The following is a 24054-nucleotide window of genomic DNA, read 5'->3' as shown; positions in this document are numbered from 1 at the left end:
TGCCCAAGACTGCCTGCGAGTCCCTGCTAGAGCGGTTTACTAAAACAAGTACGGAGGATTGCTGGGAGGGAGAAGGAGGAGGGAACAGACTACAGGAAACCGGAAGGCAGCTGAGGGGAGGAGATGGTGTGCGAAGAATTCCAGGCAGGAAGGATCCCAAAGGCAGTAGCTATGTAAAAAACTTTCATGTAGCACATTCATGTACATAGTATACAGGGAGCTGTCATGATTTGTAAACTTGCATAAAATGTCCTTTACCTAATTCTATATATAGTGCTCTAAACTGTGCATACAAATTTGGGCACATGCCCCAATTATTCACCTATAATTGGGAACTAACAATCAATTATTGTCACTAATTGACAATTTGAATTTATTTATTTATTTTATTTAGCCCATCTTCCCAAAGGAGCCAAGAATAGGTTACAAGAGTACATTCACAGTTTAGACAGGACAAGACCTAAGTGGCGGTACAGACTTTGCGGACATAGCATAGTTGATATTGCAGTACAGACATAACATAAAGGTAATACAGCTTTTGGGTTGCAGGTGTGTACATGGTTGATAGATAGTGTTCGTTTCCAGTGGGTAGCACAGTTAAGTTTTACTGGGAATGGCATTTGAATTTTAGTATGACGCACAATTATGTTGTGCTTGGAGTGATTAGTAAATTTGGTAGATATTTAAGTTATATATGCGGAGGCATATGCGTTTCAGTGGGAGTCCATTTGGTGAACTAGGAGACGCCTTTGAATTTCATTCATCAGGGTGGAGGTGCTGGTTGTTAAGGAGCTGGGTTTGTAAATAGGAAGATTTTCACAGCCTTCCTGAAGTTCCATAGACTGTTTAGAGATCTAAAGGGTGGGGGGACGATGTGCCATAATCTAGGTATAAAATATGAATAGGAGCGTTTGTGGGCTGTTTCAGTCATGAGTGAGCAGCCAGATGGTAGGGCCAGACGACTTTCCGCTTGGGATCTCAGTGATTGGTTGGGGACGTAAATTTGTAGTTTTGTAGTAATGTAGTTATGCATCATCTTGTGGAAGGTCTTGAAGGCTAGAACCAAGGCTTTGAAGGCGTAGCATTTTTGGATAGGCAGCCAATACATGGATGTTAGTTCAGGGTCGCGAAAGCCTAGGTTTTTCAGGAGACGGGAGAGGGTTTTTGCGGGTAAGTCCACTAGTAGCGCATTACAGTAATCTACGCGGGATAATACAAATGTGTATAGTAGTTGAGCCAAATTGGTTTCTGAAAAGAATGTATGGATGCACTTTAGATGATGGAGGTAGTAAAAAGATGAAGACACTAATTTGGATACATGATCTGAGAGCAACAGATTTGAGGCAAGAATTACTCTTATGCTGCAGAGTGTCATTCCCCCAGGAAAGGGATGGGCGAGGGTATGCACAGGTATCTTTGTGTATCCAGAAAAGTTCAGTTTTTGATGTGTTTAGCTGTAGTTTATTTACAGTCATCCAGTTCTTTATTTCAGTTATTCTACAAAGATGCGTACATAAATTTTTCCACATGGATCCAAAAAGAGGGCTTGGCCATGGGAGAGGCATTACTAATTTAGGATTTGCGTGCAATGTTATAGAATTTGGAGAATCCATGCCTAATTTAGGTGTGGGGATTTACACCAGGATTCAGTTCGTATAAATCCTTTTAACCAAAATTGGGTGCAGAACATTGCACAAGGAGCCATTCTATAAACAGCTCCCACTTGAGTGCCACTTATAGAATAGCACTTAACGTGCATTTTTTTAAACCAAATTTAGGCACCATTCACAGAATTGAGTCCTTATATGTGTTAAGATATGATATTCCTAACAGTTAACCCAAATGTATCTCAGACTCCAGGGAATGAGGCACTCTTTAGAGCAATTTTGTCACATGTAAAGCAGTGAGATAAATTTCTTTTTTGTTTTGTTAATTGTAGTTAGTGTAGTAGGCACTAGTGTAGTAGGCTCTAGAAATAATTAATAATAGTAATAATATTAGTAGGTGCCAAGAATCTGGAAACCCTAACAAAATGCTGGCTTTGCATCTTGGCTAAGAAAAACCAGAACTTCAGGTACTTGACACATGCAAGCAAACATTCTCATGGAAGGAAAAAAGATGTGACTACGATGTGACTCGTATTTTAAAGGACACAAAAATCTCTTAACAAATGAATGAAGGTTACATAAAAAAAAAAATCCTAAACTGCTTACCTGAAAATCATGTTGGAAAATTAAGAACATATTGGAAAAAAATCAATGTATCTCACAACCTCATTCCCAATATTTCTCCGTGAGGACTTTCAGAAATACAGAATCTTAGGTGTCTTTCGGGATCCTCAGACCACTGCTTGAGTAATCTAACTCGCGGCAGTATACATCCTCATTAGTCCAAGCGACATTTGTCTAGCCTAATTACTTTATAAATATTCGTTTACATTTATTATAAGATTTTTGTTACTTAGCTTAGTTTTATTCTGGTTTGATTCCCCTGCCGACGCGTTTCAGGTTCTTTATCAAGGATGGGGATAATCTTAGAAAGAGCAGTCTGCAAGACTATTCATAAACAGCTGCCATAGCGCCATCCTTGGAGTATATAGCATGAATCTGTATTGGGAAAAAATCAACACATTCCTAATAGATTATGAATTTATTGTTACCAGAAAGTGTTAAAACTACTTTTGTGACATAAGTGAGACCACACAGGAAAGAAAACTTTTAAGCCCACTCATTTCTTATTGACTTCTTCATATTCATTGCACACTAATTAGTAGCATTACTTTGTAAAAGGAGCCCTAAATGGCTGCTGGAAAATCCTAGTCGACGGAAATGACGTATTGCTATTACCTATTAGACCTCAGTGCCACCTTCGACACCATCGACCACTCTTGTCCAGGCTAAAGTCCATCGGAATCTGTGACAACGCACTTCAATGGTTCTCTTCATTCCTGACCGACAGATCGCAGAGAGTTCTACTAGGAAAATCCTTATCTGAACCTAAACCACTCCACTATGGAGTGCCTCAGGAAGCCTTACTATCACCTCTCCTCTTCAACCTCTATGTCAAACCAGTACTGGACATAGCGGGACAACACTGCATCAGAATCCACTCTTTCGCTGATGACCTACAACTCTTTCTTCCCCTAGGCCGTCACCGAGACACACAAATCTATAACCTCCAATCTTGTTTAACTGAAATAAAGACCTGGATGACCGGGAACAAGTTACAGTTAAATGAATCCAAGACAAAACTTCTCTGGACCCACAAAGATCTATGCGTATAACCCCGTCCGTTTTTTTCCTGGGGCACAAACACCTTTACACCCAAAGACAATGTCCACAGCCTAGGAGTAACTCTTGACTCTAACTTATCAATGACAGATCATGTATCCAAACTAGTATCATCCCTCTTCTACTACCTCCGCCAGCTAAAAACCATACGTGCATACTTCTCAGAACCCGAATTAGTCCAACTACTCTTCTTCTTTTGTACTATTCCGCATAGACTATTGTAACACTCTTCTAGTGGGCCTGCCTACCATAACTCTCTCCTACCTCCAAAGGGTGCAAAACACTGCAATCCGCCTTCTGAAAAACCTAGGCATCCACGACCATGTTACCCCCTGCATTAGCTTCCATGCACTGGCTGCCCATTCAAAAATGCTGCACCTTCAAGGCCCTGGTCCTCACTTTCAAAACCTTCCATGAAACGATTCTGTACTACATGAAAACTAAACTACAAATCTACTTCCCAAAGTGACCACTGAGGTCCCAAGGAGAAAAACGACTGACCATACCTCCTGGCCGCTCCCTCAAAACTGAAACAGCCCGCAAATGCTCCTACTCACATTTCATACCCAGACTTTGGCACAACATCCCCCCATCTGTTAGATCACTAGATGGACTCTGGAACTTCAGGAAGGCCGTGAAAACCTTCCTCTTTATAAACCCAGCGCCTTAAAGTCATTCACCCAGAAATGCCACTCAGCCACCTAATCTCACCAGATGCTACCTAGTGCATATGTTTTATTGTCATGTCTATTTTGTAATTTTTGTAAATTATGTCATCTCTGTCCTGTCTCGATTATTATGGATGTACTTTGTAACCCGTTCTGGGCTCATTTGGGCTAAAAAATGGAATAAATAAATGTTTGTAACAAAAAGATAAAGTATAAGGCACAGAACTGACTTCAAGGGAAGCATATGTGTGAAATAGATAATTTTCTAAAGTTAAAGAAGTAAAGTTGTCTATTTAACTATTTACTGTATATATATGTATTCAAACTTTAACTTTAGAATAAGTTGTAATTTACTATAGCACACTAAATTTAATATAATACACTTCAGATGCATACGAGTGACATCTCTCACTCATTGGTATGTGGGTCATAAGCAGCACAGAGTGTAGAGTTCTTCCCATCGGTGCTGATATTCTGGCCAGCCAATAACTAGCTTCCCCAGGTACTCAAAGGGATAAACCACTCATACACTTCTGGGACACAAAAGGGTCATTGCATGTAATTATCAACTTGCTGGTATGTGGATCACAAACAGAATTCAATATAGAGCTTTTCCCACACTGATCAACGTTGGTGCTGAAATTCTAGACATTCATAACTAGCTTCTTCTTAGTACTTTAGAACTTTCTGTGTAATTCTTTACTATTAATTTTGCTTCCTTCAATTTATAACTAATGATGCCCTCCTAGTTATGGACTATAATTAGAAGTTATTTCTTAAATTTAATGGGGTTTTTTTTTTTCTTTTTATGTATTAGAGTTTACTTGAGGTCCCAAGTTTTTTAGGCATGTATATTTTTAAACTTCAGTTTTAAAAAAAATACTAAAATTACTTCTTCTTAACATTACATTATTGTATGCTGACCAAGCCAACCTATTTAGATTATTTTATCTAGCCACAATAAACTTCTCAAATGCTTTAGAAGCAGGCTGAATTTTGGTTTCAAATTTGGCACCAAAATTGACCCAAATTCTGAATTTGGAGTTCTATCCCCTACTTCCACAACCCACCTGCAATCATTCTCTGCTACTCTGTTGTCCCCCCTTCCCCCCCCCTTCCTTGGCAGATACTGCCTGACCACTCTGAAGGCCCTTGCCAGGCTCACCTTAGCAGACCTGGTGCTCTAGTGGCTTCTTCAGGGACAGGAATGGAGCCCACTTGTTCCTGCCTGCTTCTGAATCAAAAATGACTGTCATGTTAGCTTCACAAGACAGAAACCATTTTGAGATTGGCACCCAGCATATTCAGGGGAGAGCGTACAGGGTGGTCAGGTTAAAATAGATTTCTATTGGGAGTGACAGCGGTATGACCCATTTTCTGTAGTGTGGGGGTGGGGTGTGGCAGTGCACATTTTTTGCTGGGCAAGAAGGCCAAGTTTTCAGTTTTGGTTTCACTTCTAGCCAAAACTGAGCGGTTTCACTTCCAGCCAAAACTGAGCGGTGAATTTCTGTCACGGATTCGGTTTCAACCAGAACCAAAACCACTGGTTTTAGTAGGTCTGTAAAATGCTTAAACATGTACCGTGTCTTCAGCAGTTTATGAAATCACAGGTAGGACCTCTTCATTCAAAGTAGTGTTGACAGTAAATTCCAGTGTCTTAAGAGCACAACGGCTATAAAATTATTCTCTTTATTTAAACTGATAGACAAAAAAGCACTTGGTTAAATAACGTCTTCATGTGCGAGTGGGTGCTGAAAAGTTCTCAGCCCAACTAAGAAGAGAATGACATGGATATACACCTACAAGTGTATTTGCTCCTCAGTATCTCTCTTCTCTCATCTCTCATCTCTCCCCATACTGCCCTTCTCCTTCCTGGGCACTCTGCTCATCAGATAAGTTTCTTTTATCTGTACCCTTCTCCTCTAAAGTCAGCTCCAGACTTGTTCCCTTCTACCTTGCTGCACCGTATTCCTGGGACAAACTGCCTGACTCAATACGTCAGGCTCCGTCTCTGGCAATATTTAAATCCAGACTCAAAATCCACTTCTTTGAAGATGCTTTAAAGTCCAAACTCCAACCCACCTTCTAAGCACCAATATCTGTCTAATTATTCTCTCTGTAATTCCCCCCCTGACCACAGTGTATTGATGCACCTTCTTGTCCAGTTTGTCTTGACTAGATTGTAAGCTCTTTTGAGCAGGTATTATCTCTTCTGTCTAGTAGCACTATAGAAATGATTAGTAGTAGTATATGGTTCAATCAATGATATGAAATAATGTTAAAACAGAGAATTTAGTTTCTACAAATTGTCACTTAACAAAATAAGATAACACTATTTTCAGTTACAGTGGCAAAATAACATTCAGGAATCAGAATTTAAGAATCTGCTTGGTTGGGCTGAGGTAGTCTGAGGTATACTTGGTTAGCTATGATGAATTTAGTTGGAAAAAAAGTATTTTAGTATTGCACATCTGCAAGAATAGCAGGTTTTCATTAACCCATTCCTATGAGCTCCCCCTGAAAGAAAGCACAAGTTTCCCCCCCCCCCTGCAAAGGCACGTACCACAGGTCTCCCTGATGGCTAATGGGTAGTCATGAACAATCTCCAGTTGTTCCTACCACATTAAGCAACCAGTTCAAAATGATATTTGTTAACTACTGGCAGAAGTCTTGTGGTACTATTACTAGGGATCAAGCTGTTGAATAAGAGATATATTACATTACATTACATTAGGGATTTCTATTCCGCCATTACCTTGCAGTTCAAGGCGGATTACAAAAGAATTAACAAGGAAGTATTACAACAAGAACTTAAGAAATGAGTATGGTTATTTGTTTGTGGGTATTTGGCTTTAGCGAGAGGTGGTGTTTGAAACTTGTGGTGTTATTTCTTTTTTCAGGACTTACTTGAAGAGTATGGTCTTTATTTCTTTTCTAAAAGTTTTGTAGTCGAGGGATGCCGTCAGTAGATTGGCGATTTGGTTGTCTAGTTTGGCAGCTTGAGTGGCTAGTAGGCCATCATATAGTTTTTTCCGTTTGATTTCCTTAATTGGAGGGTATGAGAATGGGGTGTGAGTTTTCCTATGTCTGGTTGAGGTGTTGTGGATGAGGCGATTGTTCAGGTAGCTTGGACTGTCTCCATATAAAGTCTTAAATAGTAGATAGTAGAATTTGAATTGTATTCTTGCTGGGATTGGAAGCCAGTGCGATTTGAGATATGCTTCTGTAATGTGGTCATGTTTCTTCAATGAATAGATGAGTCTTAGTGCTGTGTTTTGGATTGTTTGTAGTTGTTTTGTTATTGTTGCATGGCAGGGGAGGTAGAGGATATTACAGTAGTCTAGTAGGCCTAGTATTAGGGACTGCACTTAAAGCTGGAATTGCGATTTTCGAAGAATTTCCGCACTTGTCTTAAGTTTTTCATGATTGAGAATGATTTTTGTATTGTTTTATTGATTTGCGGTTGCATGGTGCAGCATCTGTCGATTGTTATTCCTAGTAATTTTAGAGTGGGTTATATGGGGTAGTTGATTGCATTGATTTCAATGTTGGTTATGGTAGGTATTTTGTTTTCGAGGAGGATGAATTTAGTTTTGTCTGGGTTCAATTTCAGCTTGTGATCTTTCATCCAGGTCGTTACTGATTTTAGTGTTTGGTGTATTGTGTCTGTCATGGAGGGTATTGGTTGATCAAAGGGTACAAGAATGGTGATGCCATCTGCATAGCTGTATGAGGTTATGCCTTGTTTGTCCAGGTGGGAGCTGAGGGAAGCTGAATAGAGGTTGAAGAGTGTAGGAGATAAAGGGGATCCCTGGGGAACTCCGCAGGGGTTTGACCAAGGTTCAGATTTTTCTTTGTCTGATTTAACTCTATAGGTTCTTGATTTTAGGAATCCTTCAAACCACGAGTATTCTTTATCTGTGATACCTATTGTATCTAGGATTTGTAATAGGATGCTATGGTCCACCAGGTTGAATGCAGCAGTCAGGTCTAGTTGTATGAGCATCATTTTTTTCCCGTGCTAAGATGTTGTCTGGCTGTGTCCAAGAGAGATCCTAGTAGCGTTTCTGTGCTAAAGTTGGTTCTGAAGCCAGATTGTGTGGGATGGAGTATGTTTTGGTTTTCTAGGTAATTGGTGAGGAATTTGGCAACTAGTCTTTCTATTATATTGACATAGAGTGGAATAGAGGCAATGGGTCTGTAGTTGGATGTTTGGTCTATTGGTCCTTTAGGGTCTTTGAGGATTGGGGTGATGATGATTTCGCTGAGGCTAGTTGGGTAGTGGCCGCTTATGAGGGTGATTTGTATCCATTTTAGAAGAGAAGCACGGAATTTTGTGCTGGATGTTTTTAGGAGATATGGTGGACAGTTGTTGAGGTCACAGTATGCATGGATGTATTTTTTTGTAGTATTTGTTGAATTCGGGCCATTGTATGTTGGGGAATTGAGACCATATTCTGTCTGCTGCAGTTGAATCTCTATCTGGGGGGAATTGAGATTTCGATAAGAGGGGTAGGGTTGTCATTGAGGGTAGCTCTTGCATTTGTAATTTTATTTTGGAAATGTTCTGCTAATAGAGTGGTTGAGGGGGGAGTGGTATTGTTAGTGGTCAGGTAAGGTTTGGTGTCAGTTAGGTTTTTTAGAATTTGGAATAATTTTTTGGTTTCTTGGATGTCAGTACCTATTAGATTGGTGTAGTATGCTTTTCTCTTGTCCTTTAATTGTGATTTGTATTGTTTGTTGATTTTTTCCCAAGCGGATTTTGTATGATCCGAGTTCGATTTTCTCCATTTTCTTTCTAGTCGTCTACATTGTCTTTTGAGTTGTAGCAGTTCAGAGTCGAACCATTGATCTGATCTTCTGCTGGTTCTGGTTTTGGTTTGCAATGGGGCTAGTTCATCAAGGGTGTTGATGCATAATCTTTCCCATTGTGAGATGAAGTCCTCGTGGTTGTTTTCTAGAATTGTTTCATCTATTGTAGTCCAGAATTTGGAGGGTTCGATGTATTTGCGCGAGGTGTATGTTACTTTATTGATTTTTGTTATGGTTTTTTGTTTTTGGTCCAGTTGATGTTGAAGGTGTAAGTGTAGTGGTCTGACCAGATGGATCTGGACCATGTTCCGTTGGATGTATGAATTTCTGTTAGGGATGGTTGGTGTGTCATAAAGGCTGCGATATCAAGTTGGTGGCCTTTTTCATGAGTTGTTTGTGGATTTAGCATTTGGAAGTCTAAGGCTTTGACAAATGAGAGAAAGTTGCCAACTTGTTTGGATGATTGGTCTTCTAGGTGTAGGTTTAGGTCTCCTAGGAGTAGGTTGTAGTTATTAGTAGGTTATTAGTGAGTTTTGGTATATGAAGTCTTCCACTTCAGTTCTTGCTATAGACCAGTTTTCCGGCGCTATATAACAGAGCATGCAGTTTAGTGTTTCTTTTAGTGTGGTGCTTGAGATTTGGCAGGCTAATAGGTCCATGTATGGGTTAGATGTTTTTTCCATTATATTAAGGGTTAGATCTTGTTTGATTAGGATTGCTAATCCTTTTCCTCTTTTTTTCTCTCTGCAGACCACCGTTATTTTGTATCCTTGTGGGCAGACTTCGGTTATTCTGGGAAAACCTCTTACTTACTGGAAAGGTTTGAGGTGTAGGAAGGTTAAGATGAAAGCAGATGGGCTTTGTGTTAGGGGGGATTATGGAGGCAGGGTGGGGTGTTTGTTACTGGCACCAGCCCCTTTAAGAGGCTCCTCTGGAGGATCAGACTTTACATTAATGGCCCAGTGCTGCCAGGGAGGAAAGTTAACATCATCTCAAAGCTGACACTATCTTTCTGTGAATATCACAATTTGCAAAGTTAATTGATTAATACAGTTTGCATTTTGCATAATAATGAAGTGCTCTGCATGCTTTTGCATATTTTTCATCTCATTATTAAGCTTGTGTTGAGGTACACTAGCATGTGTTAAGAGCAAATAACATACAATTTTGCATTTAACATGCATTAACTGGAAAACATTTTGTTATTTTCTCAACACAGAAGTAGTAGATGATACTTTCTTACTGAACTAGATTTTTTTCTTTAGGGCCAGCAGTTTCTTAGTGCTTTCTGAGGCTTCTAGATTATCTGGAACTGGTCTGTACTAAGGCTATACATAGCTCTATAATTAGTAACACCCCACTACCACCACCACACACACACACTTTGCCAAATCATCACAACCCTTAGCCAAGACCCCAAAAAGAGTTGCCTCCAGAGCCCATCAAAATGTGCACCCTGAATCCAGTTGCTCCATGTGGAGTACTGTATAGTGGATTAGTCATCTTCTCCTAGAATCTGAGAATGCTGGATTCCATTTATTTTAACCACTAATACAACTACCAATTGTGTGATGACTGTCTGACAGTTACCTCTTAAATATTTAGATATACACCAGGCAACATAAAAACAAATATGTGTTAGAGCCAATTTGATGAAATGAAATTGCTACTATTTGCTTTTTCTTTTTTTTACTTATTACAGTCATTGCTGAGCATGCGTGGATCCCTGTTTTCCCCAAGGCGCAACAGCAGAACAAGTCTTTTCAGCTTCAAAGGGCGAGCAAAAGATATAGGGTCAGAAAATGACTTTGCAGATGATGAACACAGCACATTTGAAGATTATGAAAGCAGAAGAGAGTCTCTTTTTGTGCCGGGTAGGCACAGGGAACGACGCAACAGCACTATTAGTCAGACCAGTAAATCATCAAAGATTTTGCCGTTGCTTTCAATGAATGGAAAGATGCACAGCACTGTAGATTGCAATGGAGTGGTTTCTTTGGTTGGTGTATCATCAATGCCTATGGATGGACGCCTTCTACCAGAGGTAATCAATTATAGGCCTTCTATAATGCTTATTGAAAGATGAAGCGCTGTAGGTAAACAATTCCCAGTTGGCCAAGTTCTTCATGTTCTTTTCACTAGTTTATCTCCAACCCTAAAGCTTAGTCCAACAGGAACAGAACAAGATTGATCTTCAAGAAATAATGCTAAAATATCCAGTAATTCTTCAGTGTCATATAAACATGGCAATACAAATCAAAAGGACAGCTTATTTTGGTCCCATGGGGTTTATATGAGCTTCTGATGAATTGCTGATGTTCAGTAGTAAAATGTAAAAGTTTCTCAAAAGGGACTTCATCCACTAAAACATGCGGTAGGTATCTCTTGGGGATCAGCAAGACATGTATCCCTCAGTGAGAGCCCAGCAGTGCAGTTCTTCTGTCTCAGATGACAGCATGCTGTGTGGGCTAGCAGACGGAGCAAGCATTTCTGTTGATGTAGATCAGATGAGGAAGAATGTAGCAAAAACTGAAGAATGGTGTAGAATTTGGCAAAGATTTAATACTAAAAAATTCAGGGTCAGGTGTATAGGCTGCAAAAGTCCAACAGAGCTGTACAGCAAAGGGGATGAAGTACTTGTGTGCAAAAAAGAACAGGACTGGGGGGGGGGGGGAAAGGTGATCATATCTGATAATCTTAAAGTGACCAAACAAGTAGAAAAGGCAGTGGCAAAAGCCAGAAGGATGCTTAGGTGCATAGGGAGAGAAATGGCCAGCAAGAAAAAAGTGATAATGCTTCTTTATAGCTTTGAAACCTCATTTAGCGTACTCAAAAAAAGATATAGTGGAATTAGAAAAGGTACAGAGAAGGGCAACAAAAATGACAAAAAGGATGGGAACACTTCCCTATGAGGAAAGACTATAAAGCAGCTAGGGCTCTTCATCCTGGAGATATGATAGAGGTCTATAAAATACTGAGTGGAGTGGAACGAGTAGATGTGACTCACTTGTCTACTCTTTCCAAAAATACTAGGACAAGAGGACATGCAGTGAAACTACTAGGTAGCAGAGAAAATATTTCTTTACTCATTAGGTAATTAAACTCTCAAATTCATTGCCAAAGAATATAATGAAAGCTGTTAGCTTAGTAGGGTTTAAGAAAGGTTTGTATAGTTTCCTGAAAGAAAAGTCCATAAGCCATTGTTAAAATGGCATGGGGAAATCCATTGCTTATTCCTAGGATAAGCAGCATAAAATCTATTTTACTCCTTGAATCTTGCCAGGTACTTGTGACCTGGGATGGCCACTGTTGAAAACAGGATACTGGACTTGATGGACCTTGATCTGTCTCAATATGGCAACTCTTATGTTCTAAGGATAATTAAGATAAAAATGGAGGTAAATGGCATAAAAAATATTGAAAAAAACAGATTGCAATCTGCTTAAAATGGAGGAAAAAAACCTCAGAGGTCCAGAGGTGAACAGCTATATCAGCGTAGGTCACACCTCATATGTGAACTCAATATCTTCCATAGGCACAAAAAACCTCCATATAATCTAACTCAAGTTATGATGCAATGAGTGAATATAAATAATAAATCAGCACTTATCTTGGGGCCAGCGCCTCTCCTCTATGTCCCCACCCCCCGCATACCTCTTGAAATGTTTGCTGGCACGATCAGCGTCTTCCACTTGCTGCTCGTTCCGCCACTGCTCTTATTTACTGATCTCATAAATAGAAAAGGGGATGAGAATGGGGTCACCATTGGCTGAAAGGTCTATCTATTCTCTCTTCCTTCTGTGCATAATACTCTTCATACCTGCTGCTTCCTTCTCTGGTAGGTTTCCTTTCCAGTCAGAACCAAGCAGGGCCTCATTAGTGGTAGTTCTAAAGGGTTAGTCTTACCCTTTTTACACAGTCATATTTCAGTCCCCACCCGCCAAAAAAACCTGTTATACAGTTTGTGGTGTAGCCACCAATGTAAAATTTATTTAGTTGTAGATTAATGGATACTCATTACTTTTTGCAGTAATCAGTTGTGCAAGCATATGAAACAGATTGCAGGAGGCAGATGAACTAATGTACAAACCGTTCTCTGCAGATTTCACTTTGTGGAAATCTGGATTGATATGGTAAGAATGCCTGATATTAACATTATTTAAATGAAATATGGTTTTATTCAGACAAGCATCATATCTAGAGTAGGTACTGATTTACTGAGCTTTGGAAAAGTATTAGCAAATCAAGCCCCTAGATATGTATCATACTCTTAAGGCTCTATGTACTGAGAATTTTCCAGAGACACAGAAGGCCAAATTCTATAATTGGTGCCTAACAAAAGATAGGCACCTAACGTTAGGACCCTTGTCCATAAGAACATTCTATAAGTGGCACCTAGCAGTTGATTGACAACTGCACTGACTGGCACCTAGATGTTAGGCACCATTTATAAAATCAGGTTCCTTGTACCTCCCAAGTACCTGTTTCTGTTGCTTTTATAAAAAGAAAAAAATGAGCTGATGCGTGAACCAACATAAGAGGCAGCAGTCGGTGTTTCTATAAATGCTTGCCACCACTGGCTAAATTAAATATGGATGTTCAGTACTGGCCCCTCTCCAGATACCAGCACTAAATATTTGGGTCTGGAGCAACTGTGGAAGTTACCACCAATATTTAGTGATGGTACGTGGATAGCTGCTCAGTTGACCTATGACAGTCTTTTTGCTGTTCAAAGTTAATCAGTATTCAAGTAACTCCTAGTCCTGCTCCGACTGCACCCCTGAACCGCCCAGGAGCTAACCTAATAGTACTGTGCTGGGCAGACAGGATGTTCAGCAGCACTATCCGGTATCTGCCACCGATTATTCTATGGGGGACCCAGTCAGCTGGTTAATTAGCAATGAATTCTGCCCTCATAAAATTATTTTCAAAATTTCTTGCAGAAACCAACAGTTTATTGACAAAATCTTGTCTGGAAATAAAGGACAATATTTGTGGATAACTTGTGATGCTGAAAATGATTTATCAATGTTTTCTTTAAGGGCACCACTACGGAGACAGAAGTAAGGAAGACAAGGACAAGTTCTTATCAGATCTCTATGGATTTGTTAGAGGATCCTAACCTACGGCAAAGAGCACTAAGTGTAGCCAGCATATTGACAAACACCATGGAAGGTATTGTTCATGAACCAAATTATGATGGAGAAACAAAACAAAAGGGGACATAATACAGTAACAAAAAGCTGGAAGAAAATCTTGAGAACACTCAATAAAGTATCCCACAGCAAAACCTCTTACAATCATATAGCATTTGACTTAAATTATTGACTTAAATATTTTAAGAGTCTGCTTAGAACAAATAAATTCTTCCAGATCATCAATTTTCTAAGAATTTCAAATTATTGCACTCTTATATTTAGTTAGACTTTTTTCTTTATTTACACACTACCTGGTTTTTAATTAAAATCATTGAAAGGTAACACATATCAGTCCAAAAAATATATCACTTATCTTCTACTGTCCCAACATTGAACATATTTTGCCAGTTAGGCTACTTCAGGGAACCTGGGAACACAGTGCTTTTTAACTCCTATTGAAGGTTTTAGATCCAAGCTGATCCTTCTTTCAGCATATTGTTCATTTGAATGAGAAACGCCAAAGTACTCAATACTAATCTGAATCTTCTTTCAAACTTATGAACCCTGGATGGGACTCAAAAAATAAATGAAATTGAGGATTGCTAGTAACTGTACAAATTCATTACAAATTTCAGTTCATATTTCCTGAATGACCAAATTGTAACTCAGGAAGCATTCCACTGATATCTCAAATCTGTCTTATGCTGTCTACCTTCCTATATGAAAATAAGAATAGCCTTACTGGATCAGACCAATGGTCCATCAAGCCCAGTAGCCTGTTCTCACAGTGGCCAATCCAGGTCACTAGTACCTGGCCAAAACCCAAGGAGTAGCACTTTACATTAGATTCATGAATTGTAGTCCAGGAATCATTAGCTTGTAAATCACTAGAGGTTATCACAAATATCCATATGACATGTTGAATTGTGATATGTAGGTTCCAAATTATGGTGAGAGAATGATCCAGTTCTTCCAAAAACAAATCCCATTCCAGTGCTGTGGAAGAGAAAATTGTTGCTTAAAAAAACTTTGTCAAGACTAAGAAACACAACATTATATGCAGTGTTCATTATAAAATGAGTTCTGTCAGCCCAATTTCCAGTGGGCAGGTATCCACAATAAAAGGATTTATATGCCTAACCTGAGAATTATGCTCATAAATTGACTTATCTGAAAATTTACCAGGTCTGAGTGCATAACTTTATACATAAAATTTCACTAAACTAAATTTAGGAGCATAAAATTGGTGGCCGAAACATGTTAGGAGCTTGCACTGATTTTCAGCACTGGGTTCATAAATCTAGGGAAATGAGTGGCAAGCCTGAATTTATAAGCATAACTACTTCTTCTTAGGTGCAATAGACTCTTGTAGAGAATGACACGGGGAAAAAATTTGTCCCCGTCCCCACGAGCTCGGTCTCCGCCTCCACCCTGTTCCCACAAACCTGATCCCATCCGCACAAGTCTCAAATAGTTTTATACTGAACTTATTTTATTAAAATATAAAAAGAAACAGTATTCTGTATAATTGTCATTTTATAAATCAAAGTTCTGGTTGCCAAACTAGAGGACGAGATCTTCAGCTGGCAGGGCTTTGTTTATAAATGTTTATCAACACAACTATAATACTACTTTATCCTAAAGCAAAAAAAAAGAAAAAAAATAGAAATTTTTTCTACCTTTGTTGTCTGATTTCTGCTTTCCTCATCTTCTCATCATTCTATTCCTTCCATCCACTGTCTGCCTTCTCTCTGCCTCTTCCATATGGCATCTGCAGTTTCAATGCCTCTACCAGAAACTGTCCACCTCTCTCTTCCATCTCCCTCCATCCCCCCCCCAGTTGGTCTGGCACCCATCTTCTTCCCTCCGCTCTCCACATAGTCTGGCATCTCTGTCTTCTTCCCTTCCCCCCCCCAGGTGATTTTTAGTATCTTTCTCCTCCTTTCCTCCCTTCAGATTTGGTATCTGTCTCCCCAATCTAGCATGTGCTCTTTTTTTCTTTATCCCCTCCTTCCATCCAGTATGTGATCCCCTCTCTCTCTCCTCCCCATTTCTCTTCAGCATCTGTTTCACTTTCTCCCTTCCCCTCCCCACTTTCCTTCACCATCTTCTCCCCTCTCTCCTACCCACTAACATGGCAGCGTCTGCTCCTCCCTCCCCTCTCTCTCTCTCTCCACATCTTTCCAGCATGTTCCCCTCTCTCTCCTACCCACTTCCATGCGTGCGTTGCTTCACTTATCACCCCTCGTGATTGCGCATTCCAGAAGCCCCCTTCCTCCTTCTTCCCGATCGCCATGGTCTGGACATCTCCCTCCCTTCCTCCTTCCCTGGTGATTTTCATTTTTCTGTCTCTGAGCGGATATATGAATATGTATTTATTGATGATATGTATTTTATTTCATTTTATAACAGCTTGTGCTCTTTCATTTTGTGCATGTTGTTTAATTTAATGTATGCTGTTTCATAATACAGTCAAACCTCAGTTTGCAAGTAACCCGTTTTGCGAGTGTTTTGCAAGACGAGCAAAACACTCAAACAAACTTTAACTCGCAAACCGAGCATTGACTCGATAAGCGAGCGTGTCACCCCATCCCGGGAACCAGCTTCTATCCTTCGAACCTCATGAGAATCTCGGAGAGGGTGAGAGCCAAAAGGCCTTGAGCATGCGTAGTTACTCAAGGCCCCGCAGCAGCCCAGCACCAGAATTCGCGGCAGGCTCTTTCAGCACCATCACACATATGTCCTGTGGGTTGGCATGTGCCAGTGTCCGCTGCAGGTAAGGGTTTGGGGGTGGGCCGTGGGGTGGAGAGAAGCCGGTTCCCAGGGTGGGGTGAAGCGAGCAATGCCAGTGGCCTCAGGTGGGGGCTGAAGTTTTTGGGATGTGCCACGAGGGGAGAGAAGCCAGATTCCAGGGTGGGGTGGGGTGGAAGCCAGCAGCGCCAGAGGCCTTGGAGGGGGGGGGTTCTGTTTTTGGGATGTGGAATGAATCATCTGAATTTCCCGTACTTCCTATGGGGAAACTCGCTTTGATATACGAGCGCTTTGGTTTACGAACATGCTTCTGGAATGAATTATTCTCGTAAACCTAGGTACCATTGTACTAGACAATAGTCCCAAAAATGTGTATGTGAAAATGTAGGCAATCAAACATTTTAAAATGTTTGGGAGTGGCAAACCCAATACAAATTACCCCTTTCTAGGCAGTGAAGCAGCTGGATTTATATTTTGGGTGTACAGCATTTTGGGTGCACCCACAGAGTTAGCTTCTATGTCTGAAAATGAAATGACATGAAAGAGAAAAAAATTAGATTGTCTGCCTATAAACCTTTCTTTCTTTCTCTCTCTCCCCAAATATAGATCTATATACTGTAGATGTATATTAATTAGATTTCTTTATTTTGCCTATATGGAGAGAGAAAATGCAGAAAATATTTATTTTTGACATATCTGCTCAGTTTTATTGTTTTTCTTAAATTAATTGTCAAAGGAATAATTTTTATTGAAATGATTTTTCTTTAAAATAAACTGTATTCTTCTTGTTTCTAGAACTTGAAGAATCCAGGCAGAAATGCCCACCATGCTGGTATAAATTTGCCAATACCTTCTTGATCTGGGATTGTTGTAATCTATGGTTAAAATTAAAGCACATAGTTAATCTGATTGTCATGGATCCATTTGTGGACCTAGCTATCACCATCTGCATTGTTTTGAACACATTGTTTATGGCCATGGAACATTATCCAATGACCAGTGAATTCAACCGTGTGCTTACTGTAGGAAACCAGGTAAGTTTAACGTTATGTAGTACTTTTAGAGATATATGTAGTAAAGGTTTTTTTCCCTTTTGAATCTTTGAGAAATGCTTATGGGTTCTTTAAAATTATATTATTATTTATGGCATGACTCAACTATACAGTACAGCAATAGGATTATATAAATGATTCTCCAAATAGACTTGATTAACCCTGAACAAGTGATGCTATTTTGTTATTCTAATTGGGGAATTATAATCTGAAAATTCCATCAAACTTGAATCAAGCTGAAATAATCTAGTTCACATTCATTTGTCTTAAAATGATCTTCCTCTTTACAGTATGCATAGCGTGTAAATGGACTCTGAAGATAATTTTATGAAAAAGTTTTCACCAGTAAAGCAAGCTTTTATAAAATATGGCCAGCATTTCACTAAATTCCAGCTGCCTCTGAATGTGAAGGTGTTAATTCTTCTCTGGAAAGGATATACGAGGGCTGTTCAATAAGTATCAGACTTTTATTCATAAAAAATACTCTTATTCAGATACAACAATCTTATATTAATCTCCTTCAAAGTAGTCCCCTTGGGCTGCCACACACTTCTTCCAATGGTTCTGCCACTGTCGGAAGTATAAGAACATAAGAATTTCCACTGCTGGGTCAGACCCTTAGGTCAAAGACCAGTGCCCTAACTGAAACTAGCCTTACCTGCGTACGTTCTGGTTCAGCAGGAACTTGTCTAACTTTATCTTGAATCCCTGAAGGGTGTTTTCCCCTATAACAGCCTCCGGAAGAGCATTCCAGTTTTCCACCACTCTCTGGGTGAAGAATAACTCCCTTATATTTGTACGGAATCTATCCCCTTTTAGCTTTAGAGAGTGCCCTCTCGTTCTCTCTAACTTGGAGAGGGTGAACAACCTGTCTCTATCTACTAAGTCTATTCCCTTCATTATCTTACCCCCCTTTTAAAATTTATTGTAACATTATTTTTAGCTTTATAAACTGGCCAGGTGCATGTCGATGGTCGGTATATCAAAATTTAATTAAACTTGAAACTTCCCCCTGTATATAAAATTAACTTTTGAAAATTTGCTATCTAGTCTCTATTTGTACTAATCTATTGAAATGGAGACTATATTTGAAAAAACAGCACATAAATAAAGAAACATTCCTATCACTCAGCCACTCTCAGGTCCTTCATTATCACACAACATATTCATCCCTGGCTCCCTCCAGCCCCTGTATTCTACATCTTAACCCCATTCCCCCTTTCATCTCCATTTCCACCCTCTATCATACCCTTCTAACAACTATCCCTTTCCTGTCTCACACACCTTCCAGAGCACACTGCCTCCCAACCTCAGTCCCTCTGGGTTTCTCATGTCATCTCTCTCTTCCCCAAACAGCCCTCTAATACACTCTTACTCATTCCTCAAAAGGGTCCAGAGAAGAGCGACTAAAATGGTTAAGGGGCTGGAGGAGTTGCCGTACAGCGAGAGATTGGAGAAACTGGTTCTCTTCTCCCTTGAAAAGAGGAGACTGAGAGGTGATATGATCAAAACATTCAAAATACTGAAGGGAATAGACTTAGCAGATAAAGACAGATTGTTCACCCTCTCCAAGGTAGGGAGAACGAGAGGGCACTCTCTAAAGTTGAAAGGGGATAGATTCCATATGTAAGGAAGTTCTTCTTCATCCAGAGAGTGGTAGAAAACTGGAACGCTCTTCCGGAGTGTGTTATAGGAGAAAACACCCTCCAGGGATTCAAGTCAAAGTTAGACAAGTTCCTACTAAACTGGAACGTACGCAGGTGATGCTGGACTCACTTAGAGCATTGGTCTTTGACCTGGGGGCCACCGCATGAGCGGACTGCTGGGCATGATGGACCACTAGTCTGACCCAGCAGCAGCAATTCTTATGTCCCCTCTCAGTCTCCTCTTTTCAAGGGAGAAGAGGCTCAGTTTCTCTAATCTCTCACTGTTCGGCAACTCCTCCAGCCCCTTAACCATTTTAGTTGCTCTTCTCTGGACCCTTTCGAGCAGTACTGTGTCCTTAATTCATGTACGGCGACCAGTGCTGGGCGCAGTATTCCAGGTGGGGGCGTACGTACCATGGCCCGATACAGTGACATGATAACCTTCTACGATCTGCTCATGATCCCCTTTTTAATCATTGCTAGCATTGTTTTTGCCCTTTTCACCACTGCGGCACATTATGAAGATGGCTTCATCAACTTGTCGACCAGTACTCCCAAGTCTCTTTCCTGGGGGGGTCTCTCTGAGTACCACACCAGACATCATGTATTAGTGTATAAGATTTTTGTTACCGACATGCATCACCTTACACTTATTCACGTTAAACCTCATTTGCCATGTTGTGGCCCATTTCTCGAGCGTGTTTATGTCACGTTGCAGATCTTTAAAACCCTTATGCATCTTCACTACTTTGAATAACTTCATATCATCTGCAAATTTAATCACTTCGCTCATCGTACCAATTTCCAGGTCGTTTATAAATATGTTGAAGAGCACGGGTCCAAGCACCGAACCTTGCGGCACTCCACTCGTGACGCTTTTCCAGTCTGAGTATTGTCCATTTACCCTCATTCTCTGTTTCCTATCTGCCAACCAGTTTTTAATCCACATAAGTATTTCACCCTCAATTCCATGGCTCGCAGTTCCAATATTCCAATAGGCTGCTTCTCATCATGACAGGAATTGCCATAAAACTTATTCTGAAAAATTGGGACACCGAAGAGGGAGTTGAAAATATGAAAAAGGATCTGCAAAAGTTAGAGGAATTTTCTAATGCCTGGCAACTAAAATTCAATGCAAAGAAATGCAGAGTAATGCATTTGGGGATTAATAATAGGAAGGAACCGTATATGCTGGGAGGAGAGAAGCTGATATGCACGGACGGGGAGAGGGACCTTGGGGTGATAGTGTCCGAAGATCTAAAGGCGAAAAAACAGTGTGACAAGGCAGTGGCTACTGCCAGAAGGATGCTGGGCTGTATAAAGAGAGGCGTAGTCAGTAGAAGGAAGAAGGTGTTGATGCCCCTGTACAGGTCATTGGTGAGGCCCCACTTGGAGTATTGTGTTCAGTTTTGGAGACCGTATCTGGCGAAAGATGTAAGAAGACTTGAGGTGGTCCAGAGGAGCACGACGAAAATTATAGGAGGCTTGCGCCAGAAGACGTATGAGGAGAGACTGGAAGCCCTGAATATGTATACCCTAGAGGAAAGGAGAGACAGGGGAGATATGATTCAGACGTTCAAATACTTGAAGGGTATTAACGTAGAACAAAATCTTTTCCAGAGAAAGGAAAATGGTAAAACCAGAGGACATAATTTGAGGTTGAGGGGTGGTAGATTCAGGGGCAATGTTAGGAAATTCTACTTTACGGAGAGGGTAGTGGATGCCTGGAATGCGCTCCCGAGAGAGGTGGTGGAGAGTAAAACTGTGACTGAGTTCAAGGAAGCGTGGAATGAACACAGAAGATTTAGAATCAGAAAATAATATTAAATATTGAACTAGGCCAGTTACTGGGCAGACTTGCACGGTCTGTGTCGGTGTATGGCCGTTTGGTGAAGGATGGGCAGGGGAGGGCTTCAATGGCTGGGAGGGTGTAGATGGGCTGGAGTAAGTCTTAACAGAGATTTCGGCAGTTGGAACCCAAGCACAGTACCGGGTAAAGCTTTGGATTCTTGCCCAGAAATAGCTAAGAAGAAAAATTAAAAAAATAAAATAAAAAATTTTTTTTAATTGAATCAGGTTGGGCAGACTGGATGGACCATTCGGGTCTTTATCTGCCATCATCTACTATGTTACTATGTTACTATGGTTAAATTAGTTTTTGGTGGGAATCCTTGTGCCAGACCTAAAAATTTTAACGTATGAGAGCAATAAAATTGGGACAGTATAAGAAATTTAAGGATGTTTGGGACCCATTAACAAAATTTTGTAAAGATTGATTATTGGTTTTAGCCCTTTGATTATACATATCCAGGAGGGGTAATATGCCTTTAAATTATTTTTTTATTTTAATTAGTTGGTCTTAATCAGACTTACAATCAAGAGAGGTTTGCTGTTTGCCGGGGGCCAAGATTCGGGATGTAACCGCTTGCCTGGACAGACTCATCAAGCCCCAGGACCACTTCCCTATGCTTCTCATCCACGTTGGAACAAATGACACTACCAAGAACACCCAGGAGAGCGTACAAGAAGACTTTAGAGCCCTGGGTGAGAAGCTGAGGAGGATGGAAGCGCAGGTGGTCTTCTCCTCGATCCTCCCAGTGAGGGGCAAAGGTGGAGCCAGGAATGAGCGCATCCAGAGGGCTAATGACTGGCTGCGAGGATGGTGCAAGGAGATGAACTTCGGGTTTCTGCACCATGGAGAGGCGCTACAAGGACTACAAGGATCAGATGGGCTACACCTGACCAGAAGAGGGAAGAACGTCCTTGGACACCGACTAGCCCGCCTACTTCACAGGGCTTTAAACTAGGTAAGTTGGGGGAGGGTACAGGCTCAATCAACCCACCTGGCGAGCTAGGCTGCCAACACTTTTTGGAGACTGGGGTAAGTGGACACCGTAATTCTGGGTCCGGGACTGGGGCGAGTACACACATTTCCGAGTCTGGGGTGGGTACATGTTGTGATTTGGGGTCTAGGGAGGGTACACACCTTGCAAATTGTACCAAAACAGTCCAAATAGCTCAAGCGGGAATTCCCCCACAGGGTACACACATTTCTATGTCTGGGGTAGATGCTCACATTAAAACTAGCACTAAAAGCGAACATGCGACATGGAAAGCCATGTACGTCAACGCCCACAGTTTGGGCAACAAGATCCTAGAATTAGAGACTGAAATGAGGAACGCTGACCTGGATGTGGTGGCGATATCTGAGACCTGGCTCACGGGCTCCCACGGGTGGGACATGGTCATACCAGGCTACAATTTACTTCGCCGTGACAGGGAGGGCAAAATGAGAGGAGGTGTAGCACTATATACTAAAGATGACATTAAAGTCACCAGAATTGCAGATGTCAGGTACACAGGGGAATCCCTTTGGGTAAATTTGGCCAGGGGGAAAGACAAATGCCTGTATCTTGGAGTAATATACAGACCCCCAAGACAACAGAAGGACCTGGATATGGAATTGATCGGAGACATAGAGAATATCACCTTGCGTGGGAATACAGTACTGTTAGGTGACTTCAATATGCCTGGTGTGGATTGGAACACACTTTCCTCTGCATCCAGCAGCAGCAGGAGGCTATTGAACTCTATGAAGGGAGCAAGACTGAAACAACTGGTACTGGAGCCAACAAGGGAGCAGGCAATACTGGACCTGTTACTTACCAATGGCGAAAGTGTCACAGAGGTCTCAGTGGGCGAAGCGTTGGCCTCCAGTGACCACAATATGGTATGGTTCAATCTCAAAAAGGGGTTCACCAAATCTAACACATTGACCAAGGTCCTAAGCTTCAAGGACGCCAACTTCGAGGGCATGGGGGAATTCATCCATCAAGCGCTACAAAACCAAGCGGTAACAGATAACGTAGAAGAAATGTGGTCAGCTCTGAAAGATACCATACAGGAGGCAACCAACCGATATATAAAATCAGTAAGTAAACGGCGAAGGAACAATAGGCCACAGTGGTTCTCTGCGGAGATCTCGGGCCTCATAAAAGAGAAGAAAAGAGCGTTCAATTCTTACAAACAATCAGGGAATCAGGACTCGAGAGAAGACTACCTGGCCAAGGCAAGAGCCGTCAAAACTGCAGTTAGAGAGGCCAAATTCTGAAATGAGGAGACGTTAGCGAAGAACATCAAGAAGGGCGATAAATCCTTTTTCAGGTATATTAGCGACAGAAACAGAAACACAGGCGGGATAGTACGCCTTAGGAAACCAGACGGGAACTATGTAGAAGCGGACTCGGAAAAGGCTAAACTTTTAAACGAATACTTCTGTTCGGTCTTCACCCGCGAGGAGCCGGGATCTGGCCCTCTGCTACAGACAAGGGATAGTTCAGTAGACCCGTTTAGTAGTTTCGAGTTTACGCCAGGCAGTGTCTACAGTGAGCTGTCTAAACTCAAGGTTAACAAAGCGATGGGGCCAGACAACCTACACCCCAGAGTGCTCAGGGAGTTAAGTGATGTCTTGGCGGAACCACTATCCGCGCTCTTCAATCTCTCCCTTAGTACGGGTATAGTCCCGTTGGACTGGAAAACGGCTAACGTCATTCCACTCCACAAAAAAGGTTGTAGAATGGAGGCTGCAAACTATAGACCGGTGAGTCTCACATCAATAGTGAGCAAGCTGATGGAAACTCTAATCAAACGTCAATTGGATACGATCCTGAACGAGGAGAATCTACGGGATCCCGTCA

At 41.1% G+C, this 24054-nt stretch overlaps 1 protein-coding gene across 1 annotated transcript in view; it reads left to right on the top strand.

Annotated features, from left to right (window-relative positions):
- The window catches only part of LOC117360466 (sodium channel protein type 2 subunit alpha-like), a 233013-nt gene that overhangs the window by 124785 nt on the left and 84174 nt on the right, over positions 1–24054 (top strand). The window contains exons 13-15 of the mRNA XM_033944243.1: positions 10473–10814; positions 13813–13945; positions 17455–17693. Coding sequence (XP_033800134.1) covers positions 10473–10814; positions 13813–13945; positions 17455–17693 — 714 coding nt within the window. The remainder of the gene's footprint in view (positions 1–10472; positions 10815–13812; positions 13946–17454; positions 17694–24054) is intronic.

This window comes from Geotrypetes seraphini, chromosome 5, assembly GCF_902459505.1.
Source record: "Geotrypetes seraphini chromosome 5, aGeoSer1.1, whole genome shotgun sequence".
Classification (NCBI taxonomy): domain Eukaryota; kingdom Metazoa; phylum Chordata; class Amphibia; order Gymnophiona; family Dermophiidae; genus Geotrypetes; species Geotrypetes seraphini.
Note: the sequence above shows the minus strand (reverse complement) of the source record. Positions and strands in the feature narration are given on the sequence as shown.